Below are 14,838 nucleotides of genomic sequence, written 5' to 3' on the forward strand. Positions count from 1 at the left end.
AAATAACTCTCAGACTGTTTCAACTTCAATGCTTCATTTTGAACTACGATGGTGACAGTACAGAGCTCTTTGTATGAACTGAGTCTGTCATCCCAGCCGGTTTGAAATACCTGTGTGATGTTGGTACTTACATGATCAGAAGTGAATGACTTCTGTTTGTTCCTGCAGCAAAAATACATGTTTGTGTTATACTGCTTTAGATATTTCGATTACCGATTCAGCTGCTTGAAGTACTGCTTCAACTATATACATTCAGGTATAGTAAAGTTTATCCTTTTGTAGCTTGTCAGTGGGGTGTTGCAGTAGTGCAGTGGTTAGCACTGTCACCTCTGGGCCCTGGGTTTGAGTCTCTGCCAGGATTCCATGTGTGTGGAGTTTGCATGTTCTCCTTGTGCTGTCATAGTGTTTCCTCTGGGTTCTCCGGCTTCCCCCCACAGACCAAAAACATGCTATGATGAACTGAAGTTACCATAGGTGTGAGTGAATGGTGTGTGAGTCTGCCTTCTGATGGGTTGGTGCCCTGTGATGGGTTTGTGCCCTGTGATGGGTTGGTGCCCCATCCTGGGTTGTTCCCTGTCTTGTGCCCTGTGATGGGTTGGTGCCCCATCCTGGGTTGTTCCCTGTCTTGTGTCCTGTGATGGGTTGGTGCCCCATCCTGGGTTGTTCCCTGCTTTGTGCCCTGTGATGGGTTGGTGCCCCATCCTGGGTTGTTCCCTGTCTTGTGCCCTGTGATGGGTTGGTGCCCCATCCTGGGTTGTTTCCTGCCTTGTGCCTGTAGGATCCAGATCCCCTGTGACCCTGACTAGGGCATGTGGTTTCAGAAAATGGATGGATAGTTTGTCAGTCTTCTTTTTATCCTAAAATTCCAGGCTATATTTGGCCATTGTTTCCAAAGTGCTTGGACCGTGTGTATCATGCTATGTTCATGTACAGCTAAGCCAGGGCAGCAAGCAGCTCAGCTCCACATACAAACCTGAAGAGCAGGTTGGAGTCGCCACTGTGGCTCTATGGACGTGTGTCTTTTGGCTCCAGTATTGCTCATTACTAACAGCATCACTAAGGGCAGTTTAGATTCACTGAACTGCAGCTATTAGGGCAGACTGATTGTCAGAAACACACGCTATTTAATGTGGATGGATTATTTTATTATTACTTACACACTTCCATACTCAACACCACTAAAAGATAATGTTTAGGATGACTTATTACCAACAATAATTGTGATTAGATTATATGAAAAAGACAATCATTTCACATTCATTCTAAAGGAACCAAATTCACCAACCAACAGGTTTGTAGGAACCAAACTTACACAGGAAAATAAATCGCATATAGACAACACTGCATGTAAACCCTGCAGGAACGGTGCCAGATACTCACTTATTAAAAAGCATTTTAAATATATATTTTCTACCCAGTAAGTGACCAATAACCCTCAGTTGAGTACAGGGGTGCCGTATAGGGCGGGGGGGGCGGGGGAGGCAGGACAATTCCCAGGGCCCCTGAGTGACAAGGCCCTAAACATTCAGAACATAACTGGATTGGTCCGGCTTGCGGGGGAGCAGTATGATGTGGTTTCATGGGCCCTAAAATCTAACTATGTAACTCAGCCAGATCAGAAGTTATATCAGGTCATTAATAATGGTTTCCTGTAATAATAAATCTCCAATCAATCAAGCTCACATGTATCACAATGTTCTGTTACACTGTTACTTATGTTGTACCAGCTACATTCCTCATTCTATTAGCCATCTTCCTGTTTGCTGTTTCTTTACTTTTGGTGCTCATTGCCACAAGAAGCAGTAATGTTATGTTCGAACCTGAGCCTTCGAGGCGTGTATGGAGTAAGTTTGAATGTCATGACTGTTGTTGATTGTAAAGCTGCTAAAAGCTGTTGTCTCTGTTGCCTTCTGGCAGAGAAGGTGTTTAACCTGAAATGAAAACCAGACCAAAATGAGAAGAAAAATTCCTGAATGCAGCTGGAGGACAAATCAGACACAGATTCTCTGTGTGAACTTATGTTATATAAAGTTCAAACAAAATAAAACTTCTTCAGGTAAGGCAATTGTATTTAACAATTTCAGATAATGATATCAATATTAAAACAGACGCACTGTTGAACCACGAAGTGCAGTTATTCTGTAGACATAACATAGGTCTGGATTTAATGAATAAACGGAAAATCACACACTTTAAATACAACATCACACAAACATCTAATTCTATACACTACTGATTATTAATGTTTCTTAATGACATTTACATTCTCTAAAAGTTAAAATTTCAAAAACATTCTATTGAATGGATTCTCAGCTGAAGTCCAGGCTGTATCTACAAGCATAAGCTTTGCTGTCATTGCAGCTTCAAACACAAATGACAAGTGACACTATCAGCTGTGTCCATGTGAGGGAGCCACAGGCCACATTCTGTGTAGTGAAGCCCCAAAGCCACACAGAGCTGCCTGGGTCAGATACCGAATAACCAGGGCGTTTGGCTTAACTGGGTAATATGCGTTTGGACAGAGCAGAGATTCAACAGTAGACTGTACTGATGAAAATCAGAATTTAAAAAAATCATGTCTTTTTTTACCAAGTACTATCTCCAATAATTTCCTAAACTACAAGCACATACACTCACCTAAAGGATTATTAGGAACACCATACTAATACGGTGTTTGACCCCCTTTCGCCTTCAGCACTGCCTTAATTCTACGTGGCATTGATTCAACAAGGTGCTGAAAGCATTCTTTAGAAATGTTGGCCCATATTGATAGGATAGGCACTAAGGGGCCTAAAGTGTGCCAAGAAAACATCCCCCACACCATTACACCACCACCACCAGCCTGCACAGTGGTAACAAGGCATGATGGATCCATGTTCTCATTCTGTTTACACCAAATTCTTCCAGTTTTCAACTGTCCAATTTTGGTGAGCTCGTGCAAATTGTAGCCTCTTTTTCCTATTTGTAGTGGAGATGAGTGGTACCCGGTGGGGTCTTCTGCTGTTGTAGCCCATCCGCCTCAAGGTTGTGCGTGTTGTGGCTTCACAAATGCTTTGCTGCATACCTCGGTTGTAACGAGTGGTTATTTCAGTCAAAGTTGCTCTTCTATCAGCTTGAATCAGTCTGCCCATTCTCCTCTGACCTCTAGCATCAACAAGGCATTTTCGCCCACAGGACTGCCGCATTCTGGATGTTTTTCCCTTTGCACGCCATTCTTTGTAAACCCTAGAAATGGTTGTGCGTGAAAATCCCAGTAACTGAGCAGATTGTGAAATACTCAGACCGGCCCGTCTGGCACCAACAACCATGCCACGCTCAAAATTGCTTAAATCACCTTTCTTTCCCATTCTGACATTCAGTTTGGAGTTCAGGAGATTGTCTTGACCAGGACCACACCCCTAAATGCATTGAAGCAACTGCCATGTGATTGGTTGATTAGATAATTGCATTAATGAGAAATTGAACAGGTGTTCCTAATAATCCTTTAGGTGAGTGTATATAATGTATAAGACAACAAAGAAGAATAACTTAGAAATTAATGTACTGCAGTGAAAATAATTGTTCACATTGTTCTCTGTGTCTGTCGATTTTTTTGTTACCTGTCCTGTTCTTAATCCACAACCTCTCAATAGCAAAGAGAATCATCAAGCCGACGCTGGCGATGATGCTGATGCCCCAGGGAAGGCCTCCTAAAATAAGGTCAAAGCACCATGTTCACCTCTGACAGAGACATAAGAACATAAGAAATTTACAAACGAGAGGAGGCCATCGGCCCATCAAGCTCGTTTGGGGAGAACTTAACTAATAGCTCAGAGTTAAATCTTATTAAAATCTTATCTAGCTCTGATTTAAAGGAACCCAGGGTTTTAGCTTCCGCTACACTAGCAGGAAGACTATTCCATACTCTAACTACACGCTGTGTAAAGAAGTGCTTCCTCAAATTTGATTTAAAATGTTCTCCCACTAATTTCCACTTATGGCCACGAGTTCTAGTATTTAGACTAATATTGAAATGGCCATTTGGCTGAACAGCATCCAGACCCGTTAGAATCTTATAGACCTGAATCATATCCCCCCTTATTCTCCTTTGCTCAAGGCTAAACAGATTCAGCTCAGCTAACCTCTCCTCATAAGACATTCCTCTAAGACCAGGAATCATTCTCGTAGCTCTTCGTTGCACCTTTTCTAAGGCAGCAATGTCCTTCTTAAGGTATGGTGACCAAACCTGCACACAATATTCTAGGGGGGGTCTTACGCCCATTAGCTGCTCTCTCTCATTATTGTGTCGCTGCTCCTCTTACCCTGATTGGTCCTTATGTTCTTCTCCTCCAGCAGCACAGCAATGTCATCCTGGAGGCTCTTGTGCTGCACGACACAGCTGTAGCTGTTCATCTTCCGGTCCTCAGGCTTCACCGTGAGTTTTGATGTGATCTGGAATGTTCCGTCCCCGTTTGGCAGGGTCTCCCCCACCTCCACATCATAGTACATGTCCATTCCATCTTTCTGCCAGGTCACCATGATCTCTTTGGGGAAGAAGCCGGTTGCACGGCAGGTGACAGGAGAGGAGGGGTCCTTCTGCAGCAGAGACACCTCAGGGTGGACTTGGGGAGAAAGACAAAAACATCCATAAATAAAATGCTGCACTTCATCACCAGCAATCTCTCCTGTAAATACATAATGTGATTAATATTCTACACATTGTAGCTATAAGCCTGCATCAGGACAGGGACAGCTGTGGCCCCCCCTCGTATTTCTTAGTATTTCTGCCAGGAAGGTCTTAATGATCTAATACCATCTAATACTGCTGATTGTGAGAATCAGTCCAGGTGGGATGGCAGACAGAAGCACATGGTGGGGGGGGACAGGAGCTAAGAGGAGATTAACATCACCGTAGGGGTGGGGGTGGGGCTAAGGATTAGGATTTAAAAAAAAATAAAATTGTTGATGTGGTCGGGCATCGCGGTCTGTGTGGTCATATAATGAGGTGTAGCAGACTTTTGGCATGTTGATGTGTGTCAATTGCACATGTGGAAGGAACTGATTACTAGGTGTTTCCAGTAGGTGGAATCTGTTGCTCAGCTGGAATATCACTGCTGTATGCATGTGCTGATCATGACCATCTGCACACATGAACAAATGTAGCATGTATGCAAAAGTGACTGTGCGTGAACTGTGAGAACATACCGAAAAGAGAACTATAAACTTGGCTTTAGGTCCTGTTGTGCCCTCTAGTGTGTTACAACCTGACACTCAGTGTATCTGCTAAGCAGCACAGCCCCAGACCTGCTGTATTGTACCTGTCCTCTCCAGTGTGCTCTTCCCGTAGCTCACATACTTCTTCAGCCAGCCAATGCATCCCTGGGTAAAATAGCTTTTTATGTTTTCTAACTCAGCTCTGTCACTGTTCCACTTCTCTTTAGTGGGAATCGCCTGCATCACTGGAGCCACGTAAGTCATGGTTCTGAAGTCCAATGCAATGAAGTCACTCCCATCATAGCCATACTGATGAAAAGCACCTGTGGCCCCAGTTTCATCATCCCAGTCACAGCCGTACATCTGCTGAACTGTGTGGATACCTGAACAGAAAGAGGAGAGAATTAGCAGGCAGGTTTGATACGGTTTCATCCTCTGGGCGTCATTTTCACAGGATTTCAAACAGGTCTGTCAGCAGCTCCTCACTCTCAGCATCCTGCATGTACACTGCAGCTTTCAGGCCTTTTTAACTGTGACATTAAATTCACACACGAGCTGGAAAAGGAGTAAAAATCGACATCACAGCACACACACACAGCACAAAAGGCTGAGGATTTAAGTGTGTCTGATCACAAGTGTTTCTAAACACCTTGTTTAAAAACAACTGTACCTTGATATAAAAAAGACAAATAAACAGCCTCAGTATTGATTCCCCTGCTGAAGCTACGTACCAGTGTGTCTAGTGAGTTACTGGACGGTGTGACTGCGGATCAGTGTGTAAAAGCACATTAACAGAATTCTTATTTTTCTGTCATTTTATTTTTTCTCTCATGTAAGAATAAATCACTGTAAATAAAGTCATCAGCTAAACATGTGCAGCCCACATAAGTAAAAATGTGGAGTGTTGCCCTAAAACAGCTTTCAGTAGTTTATCAGCAGTTAAACCTCTGTGTCTGTGAGACGCGCAATTCCTGGTGCACACTGTGTGTGCGTGAATCTGTGTGTCAGTGTGTGTGTGTGTGTGTGTGTGTGTGTGTCATTGACCATCAGCTAAATAAACGCAGCCTGTAAATATAAGTACTATGGAATGTTACCCTATAACTGTGTGTTTGGCTCTGTGCTGCTTTAATATGTTCAGCTTGAGCAGAGCGTTCAGATGACAAACATGTCACACTGTCAGGGTCACTGTCATAAACATGCAGCACTTACCTCCGGTTTGGTTGAAACGCTGCTTTGCCACTTCTATGTTGGTTTTGAACACCGGCTCTGTATCCATGGAGACCTGAGTGTTCCTGTTCCAGTAATCAGGATCCACAGCTTTTGCCATCCATTCCTGACGAGGAACCTCTCTGCGTATGTTACTGTCATAGTAAGTGATGGGCTCCCCGTCCACCAGCCCCACGGTCATAAACTCTGGGAGGTTTGGTATCCCTGATGAACCGCTGTAGACATACTGCAGGGAGTGTGTGACTGGAAAAACAAAACACACATTACAGTTTGTAAGTATTTACAATTCTTTATAAATGCTCTTGAAGATCATCACAGTTCATTTCCTGTTCAGATTGATATTTATATAGCTGAATTAAGATTAAAAAGTATGCTATACTTGTGCGCCTCCGTCTTTGAATGAATGGCCCATTGGCCAATAATTTTTAAAGCTTTATTTATAACAAAGAACAAACCAAGAACATCACTGCAGTGTGGGTAGTGATGTGCAATCCGAATCTTATTTGTGATTTGATTCATTTCGCTCAGTTCGCTGGAATGATTCAATTCATTGAATCATTGTTTCGTTCTTTTTTCTTCTTTTTTTATATTCCCTCCACCACCCCCAGTCTACGGAGGACTGCTTTATTTTTAATTTCCAATGCAAGCTTTTTTTCTCCTTTTTTATGTAACAAAGACAACAAGCAGAGGTTAGGGGAGACAGAGAAGAAGGGTGGGGGAAGAATTGTGGGGGGCAGAAATAAAGAAAAAGGGCTCATGCTGTTTAGTACAGTATGTGGAGTTCAGATCGATTTAAATTAAACTGATGTCAAATGTAACAGATTGTTTCATATTATTATAATTTAGTGTAATTTGAAGTCTTCGGGGTAGCCGTGAAGCTGGAGCGTAGCATAAAAGCTTTAGTATTATAGGAACATAATGTTTAGTTTATGTAGTGGTTTAAATTTACGATTATTAGTTTACAGTGTTAGTGTGACGGTCGGTCGTGACAGAGGAGACAGACCCCGGAATGCAGTGTGCAACAGGTTTAATACTCCAACAGACAGCAATCAAAGTTAGAGGGAGCAGGCGAGATCGTGGTTGTAGAGCAGGCAAAGGGTTGATGTCCAGAGAAGTCAGTCCTACACGGAGTGACGGGACAAGACAACGAGGGGAAGGGACACGTAGTCGATAGAGGAGCAGGGCAGGACAGAGCAGGCAGGTGTCACGCCCTGCTCCGTCCGCTCCTGATGTGTGCCACGCCCCCTCCTTATCCACGTGTGCTTTCCCGATCGTGCCCAGCTGTTCCTTGTTAGTTTGGCTTGTCTGCTGTATTTAGTCCGCGTCTGAGTCTGTTACCCCAGATCCGTCATTGATGTTTGTTGGTTTCTCTACCCTGTTGTCCGGAATAAACCCCGTTTGCCTGCACTCTCGGCTTGCTTCGCCTGCTTCCCGGTTCGCTCGCTCACCTACCTCAACAGAATGACGGATCTCCCCAACGCACCTCCGCAGGTCGACGATCAACGCGTCGACCTGCTGCAGGAGGTCATCTACTGGCTCCACCAGCCGGAGGTCCGGGAGGACTCCGGACTACTGGCCTTAGCCAGCAAAAGCGGGACCCTCCTTCAGGAGGTAACCCCACTCACGGCGGCACCTGTCATGGCGGAGGTCCGCTTCGGCCGCTCGCCGTCTCCGAGGTTACCCCGCCGCAAGCGACATGCCCCAGCCGCAAGAAAAAAAAGAAGCGGAAGGGGAAAGGAGAAGCAGCCGCCCCGACGCTGCTCTTGGGGGCTTGCTCCTTACTCCCCGCCTGGGATGACACCGCCGCTGCATCGCCTGTCCAGGCCGCCTCTCTGCCCGCGGCTGCGCTGCCTGCAGCTGCCGCCTCTCTGCCCGCGGCTGCGCTGCCTGCAGCTGCCGCCTCTCTGCCCGCGGCTGCGCTGCCTGCAGCTGCCGCCTCTCTGCCCGCGGCTGCGCTGCCTGCAGCTGCCGCCTCTCTGCCCGCGGCTGTTGCTGCAGCTGCCGCCGCTTTGCCCGCGGCTGCGCTGCCTGCTGCCGCCGCCGATCCGCCCGCAGCTGCGCTGCCTGCTGCCGCCGCCGATCTGCCCGTGGCTGCACTGCCTGCTGCCGCCGCCGATCTGCCTGCAGCACCCCTTGACCCGCCTGTCCAGCCCGACCCGCCTGTCCTGCCTGCTCTGCCTGCAGTCCCTGCAGCTGCCACCACTCTGGCTGTGGCACCCGCCGCGGCGCCCCCTGCTGGCCGCGTGCTGGCGGCGCCCGCTGCGGCGCCCCCTGCTGGCCAAATGACTGCAGCGCCTGACGAGGCACCCCCTGCTGGCCACACACCCAAGGTGCCCCTTGCTGGCCACATGACGGCGGCGCCCGTCCTGCCGGCACCTGAACTGCCTGACTTACCCGTCCTGCCCTGCTCGCCAGCAGCCACACCCGCTGGCCACGTGATGGCGGCGCCCGCTGCGGCGCCCCCTGCTGGCCGCGTGACGGCGGCACCCCCTGCAGCGCCCCTTGCTGGCCGCACGCCCGAGGTGCCCGCAGAGGCGCCCCTTGCTGGCCGCACGCCCGAGGTGCCCGCAGAGGCGCCCCTTGCTGGCCGCACGCCCGAGGTGCCCGCAGAGGCGCCCCCTGCTGGCCGCATGCCCAAGCCCGTCTCGCCTGACCTGCCCGTCCTGTCCGGCCAGCTCTGCTCGCCGGTCCTGCCCGTCTTGCCTGTCCTGCCCGGCCAGCCCTGCTCGCCGGAACTGCCCGTCTTGCCTGTCCTGCCCGGCCAGCCCTGCTCGCCGGAACTGCCCGTCTTGCCTGTCCTGCCGGCACCTGAACTGCCGGTCCTGCCGGCTCTCGACCTGCCTGTCTCGTCCGTGCTGCCGGCTCCTGAACTGCCTGTCCTGCCGGCTCTCGACCTGCCTGTCTCGCCCGTCTCGCCTGATCTGCCCGTCTCGCCTGTCTTGTCCGGCCAGCCCTGCTCGCCGGTCCTGCCCGTCTCGCCTGTCCTGTCCGGCCAGCCCTGCTCGCCGGTCCTGCCCGTCTCGCCTGTCCTGTCCGGCCAGCCCTGCTCGCCGGTCCTGCCCGTCTCGCCTGTCCTGTCCGGCCAGCCCTGCTCGCAGGTCCTGCCCGTCTCCCCTGTCCTGTCCGGCCAGCCCTGCTCGCCGGAACTGCCCGGCTCGCCTGTCCGGTCGGCCCAGCCCGGCTCGCCTGTCCGGTCGGCCCAGCCCGGCTCGCCTGTCCGGTCGGCCCAGCCCGGCTCGCCTGTCCGGTCGGCCCAGCCCGGCTCGCCTGTCCAGGCCGCCGCTCTGCCCGCGGCCCCGCCTGAGGCTAGCTCTCCAGTCCTGTCCACGGCTCTGGCTGCCCCGCCTGCGGCCACACCCGCGGCCACACCCGCGGCCACGCCCGCGGCGCCGACTGCCCTGCCTGTTGCCTCCTTAGAGGCCCTGACTCCCACGCCCTTGCCTCAGCGAGGCCGACACCCCCCAGGACCCCGCCTGTCCGTTTCCCGTGGGGGACGGGGACACAGGCGTCGGGCCCGGGTCCCGCCCGCCCTGCCCTCTGGCTCGCCCGTGCGCCCCCTGGCCGTGGCTCGGTGGCTGCCTGCGGGTCCTACGGCTCCGGCTCGGCTGTCGCCTCCGGGTCCCCCTCCGGTGCCTCGTCGCCCGCCTGCGGTCCCTCCGTCGGCGCCTCGTCGGCCGCCTCCGGGCCCCCCCGCTTCGGCTGGGCGTCGGACGGCGCCTTCCCTGGCTCCGGCTGCACCTCCGCCTGCTGCGGCTTCCCCCTTCTGCCTGCCTGCGCCGGGGTTCCCTCCTGCTCCCTCCTCGTTTCCTTTGTCGGTCCCTCCGTCTGTCTCCTTGTCCCCTGTGTGGTCCCCTCCTGCTCCGGCCTCCCTTCCGCCTGCGGCCCCTGCGGCTGCCTTCCCTCGCCCGCCTGGGTTCCCTTGGGCTCCCCTGCTTCCTCCTCCCTTTCCCTCCGTCCCGCCTGTTTCTGCTCCTCGTCCCTCTGTGTCTCCTCCGTTCCCTTCTGGTCCCTTTGTCCCGCCTGTCTTTGCTCCTCGTCCCTCTGTGTCTCCTGTGTTCACTCCTCGCCCTGTTGTTCCTCCGTTTTCTGTCCCCTCTGTGTCTCCTTTCTCTGTCTGCCTGTCCGCGTTTCCTGTTCTTTGTCGGGTCCTGTCTTTCGTTTCGTCCTTGTTCTTGTTCTGTGTTTCGGTCTTGTTCCCTGTTCTTCGTTGATGGTTTTTGGTTTTGTCTTTCAGGTCCTGTTCCCCGGTCTCGTCTCGTCCGTCGCCTCCTCTCTGGCGCGCCCGGAGTGCGCGCCTTTGGGGGGGGGGTTCTGTCACGCCCTGCTCCGTCCGCTCCTGATGTGTGCCACGCCCCCTCCTTATCCACGTGTGCTTTCCCGATCGTGCCCAGCTGTTCCTTGTTAGTTTGGCTTGTCTGCTGTATTTAGTCCGCGTCTGAGTCTGTTACCCCAGATCCGTCATTGATGTTTGTTGGTGTCTCTACCCTGTTGTCCGGAATAAACCCCGTTTGTCTGCACTCTCGGCTTGCTTCGCCTGCTTCCCGGTTCGCTCGCTCACCTACCTCAACAGCAGGTAGGAGAAGGCGGGTGGATGGAACAGGCGAGACAGGCAGGGCAGATGAAACAGCAGGGCAGGACACAGCAGGCAGGGCGTTCGGGGAAGACAAGAGACATAGAATCGCTTAGTATGGCACATTCGAACAATGGCAACAATATTTCGCAATGAGCCTGGACATGGACAGCTTTAAGAAGCGGAGACATTAGCTAGGCTTACCGATTGCCTCCCGGTGCTCGGTCCTGCCCTCGTGGGCATGACAGTTAGAGTAAATTATACCTGATGGTGTGTGTGCGTGTGTGTGTACGTTTCTGTGTGGATTAGGCTTATATTATATTGTGGGGACCAAATGTCCCATACAATGTGATAAAAAGACGTTATTTTGATGTAGTGGGGACCATTTTTCAGGTCTCCATTTTTACCTTATTGCACTTTATTTTTCTTGATTTATGAGACATACTTGACTACACTAGATTTTGTTTACAGTTCCCAATAAAATATGATAAAATGCTAATTATATTAGCCTTTTTTAATCCATTGAAATGTAAAGGATTGTGTGAACTGAATCGAATCATATTGTATCGTATTATATCCTGGGAATTTCTGAGGAATTAAAAAAAATCAAACCATTGGCTTAAGGAATCAATATTGTATCATATCGCGAGGAAAGCTGTGATTTACACCCCTATTGAATATCCCTGTGGACTTTCCTTTTGGGTCTCACTGGATTACCATTGTTGAACTGGTTGCTTTGGACTTGAAATGAATGAAATTATTTGATACTGTAAATTATGATACAATTAAGATTGTTAATTGAATGTGCTTCAGTTGAGCTAGAAAGACAGAGGAAATGTATCAGCCTTTGAATTTAGAACTTCTGCATGATACAGGAAACAGGAAAAAGGAGTGAAGAGAACAAAATATGGATGGAAAGAAGAAACGGCTCCACCAGTGCAAACCACAGCAGCAGAAGTAACAGTTCAAGCCTTATTAGCTGCTCTACCAGAGCTAGACTACAGACACCACATGATGGACAAGTTGAATACATTCAGCTACACATTTTTTTCCCCTTTTTGACTAAAAAGTGCATATAACAGTGTTGTTAGTGCTGGATGCATATTAAGAAAAGCAACAAAAGTTGAACCGATTAACCTTTCAAATCTTGAACTTCAACTCATTAGTAAAGCCCCAGATCTCCCCTTACCCTAGAACCACCCCGCGGATTTGCATATAAAATTTAAGTTTAAATCTGAAATTCGCTCACAATTGAATATCGTTCACCAAGAAATCTCAAAACTAAAAATCACCTGACAGAAGCCTTAACTTTAGAAATGTTTAAAAGTTAAATTGACACTTACTGGCAAGTATGAAGTCAATGCCAAACAAAATGAGCACAAAAAGCAGATTGTTCCACATGTCGTGCAAAATAGAGGATTTCTGGGTAAGAATGAAAAGTACAACCCACTTACAGATGGACCTCCTGGACACTGTTAGACTTCATAGCCTGTTGCGTTTTTATGAGAGCAGAACACGGACACGTTGTTAGCCAATAGTAACCAAGAGAGTACCTGACATCACCACTTTGTGTTAATCATTAGGATGTGAAACGACGCACTGACATCCATGCAGTGTGTGATGCCCCCGTCTGAGCAATGTGCTCACGAAAAGTTGTTACGCAGATCTTAAAGAATTAATTAATTTATTTATTTTTGCTAAGTTGGACCCAGAGTAACACTATAAATTGATACCTCAGTACTTATTAAAACATTGATTTATTGCTTAGTTAAACGCACAGAATGGAGTGAAGAACAGTCTGCAGATGTTTCATTCAAACTTACCAGGGGAAGTACAACCATTAAATGGGTCCTATGGTCAAATGTGGATGTTTTATGTGGTACCAAGTAACTGGACTTTTCAGTATGATGCAGGTTAGAAGGGGGGATTTTGTGTTTTTGGGTTGGTGACAGGGGAGGGGTTAAATAAAATGTGTTGAATTTCGTTAGTTAGTCAAATTATGTGTATTATCCTTTTTAACTGTTAACGAGACAATGTGTGATGTTTGAGGTTGTGATGGTGTCGAGCATCATTATAGAGGTGGGGGGGCAGCATGAAGCGTGGGAAAGGAAATGGCTGGTCAGACCTCTGAGGTCACCATGGCTTTGGTTAAGGTGTATCCTGTATGCCGCTCAGAGTTGTTTTGTGCGTAGATATTTTTTCTTCTGTCCTTTTTTGGGGAAGGGGTATTGAATTCCGGGGTTTTTATAATAAAATAAATATATTTTTGGAATCCATCCTGCTGTCCTCCTGTCTTTTGAGGCCTACCTCCTGGTTTGTGATGGTGCTCAGGGTATCACAGCAGGTGTCATAAGTGGGACCAGCCACTAGGAGGTAATAGTGAGTAGAAATTTAACTAAAGAAACTCTTCTCCAAGATATTTGGTGAGAATGCCTCCCAAGAGGATTTATGCTGAGTTGGTAGATGAATCGATTCCAGAAGGTGCTGTTGGAGGTGATCCTCAAACACTGTCGACCAGGATATGTCAGTGAAAAGGGTATCAGACCTCCTACAGTACAGACCCACCTGCCATGCAACAGGCCAGAGAATAGTGTCTGCAGCAAGAGTCAGATCAGCAACAATCCTGATCTAAGGCCCTGAAACCTCAGTTCACCCTGCTGCAACAGAAGGTACATCTGCGGACTGGCCCGACATCAGGTTCAGGAAGGAGTCGTGTTTAGCACAGCATGTCTCCAGGAGAGGCAACCCTGACATCTTCCAGCTCCTCAGATCTATAAGGTGTAACTCCCCAGCCCAACCTTGCAACTTCACATCAGTTGAATGAACAAGACAAAACAGCCCCAAGGCTGGTTAGGGAGCCTAACTTGCAGTGTCTACAGGAGGATGATGATATTGGGCTCTTCCTCTCAACATCTGAGAGAATAGTTATGGTGTGTCAGTGCCCAACAACCAACTGGGCAGGTAGGTTAGTGCCCCTCCTGATAGGCCAGACTAGGAGTGCATATGTGAATATATATATGTATATATGAGTCACTAGACTGTAGCAAGGTCAAGGCAGCTATATTAGCTAAATATGAAATGCATGCAGAGATTGACCTGCTCCAGTTCTGTTCCACTGAGCTGTGAACCGATGAGACCCCAGGGGAGCTTTATGTGTAACTCAGAGCTCCATCAAAAATGGATGCAGCCACAAGAGAAGAATGAGGAAGAGGTGGAGAAGTATGATTGTTCTGGAGCAGGACCTCCATCTGCTGGCCCCAGAGCTTCAAGTATGGATCTGGGAAGGTAACACAGGTTCAGTGGGGGAGGCTGCAGCCTTGGTAGATGTATATGGGGCAGCAGGTAGGAAAACCCAGACATGGACTTAAAGTGGGTGGAAAGGGGCTAAGGATATTGGGAAGCCATGCCAGGTACCTTCACCTGCATCAAGAACATCTGGAGAAGGTAAGTGCATGAGTGAAAGGGGTGGTCCTACTAAACTGGGTTTAAGGAAGCGGGACAGAAAGGGGTAGTATGATATCAGTGTGGTCAAGCAGGTCATATAAAACCTAAATGCCCTAACAATCCTTCCATTCATATAATATCTGTAGGGTTCCCTGGCCATCGTCTGTTCCACCTGAGTGTAGAGCCCCGTTACATTTGATTCCTGTTATCCTTAATTAACACAAAACAAAAGGTGGTTTTTCACTGTCCAAAGTTTCGGTGGCGTATCATAGCGACAGTAGCACTATGCACAAGCACCTGCAGAGGAAACACACAGGCGCTAGTCTGGATGATGGAGTGTATGAAGTGATGAATATGAAGTGAAGGGGATTAATTGTCAATGTTGACACACCACAGCACACAGT

The 14,838-nt window shown here is 48.9% G+C and overlaps 1 protein-coding gene across 1 annotated transcript; it reads right to left on the bottom strand.

Moving 5' to 3' along the window:
• Window positions 1-1,456: 1,456 nt before the first annotated feature.
• On the bottom strand, window positions 1,457-12,456 carry LOC111853515 (class I histocompatibility antigen, F10 alpha chain-like). The gene is made up of 6 exons (XM_072705829.1): window positions 12,334-12,456; window positions 6,403-6,663; window positions 5,298-5,576; window positions 4,302-4,601; window positions 3,600-3,689; window positions 1,457-1,931 (listed from the first exon to the last, which is right to left on the bottom strand). The coding sequence occupies exons 1-6, from the start codon at window positions 12,389-12,391 to the stop codon at window positions 1,927-1,929; spliced, it is 993 nt and encodes a 330-aa protein (XP_072561930.1). The 5' UTR covers window positions 12,392-12,456; the 3' UTR covers window positions 1,457-1,926.
• Between the last annotated feature and the right edge of the window lie 2,382 nt (window positions 12,457-14,838).

Source organism: Paramormyrops kingsleyae, chromosome 23 (genome assembly GCF_048594095.1).
Source record: "Paramormyrops kingsleyae isolate MSU_618 chromosome 23, PKINGS_0.4, whole genome shotgun sequence".
Classification (NCBI taxonomy): Eukaryota; Metazoa; Chordata; class Actinopteri; order Osteoglossiformes; family Mormyridae; genus Paramormyrops; species Paramormyrops kingsleyae.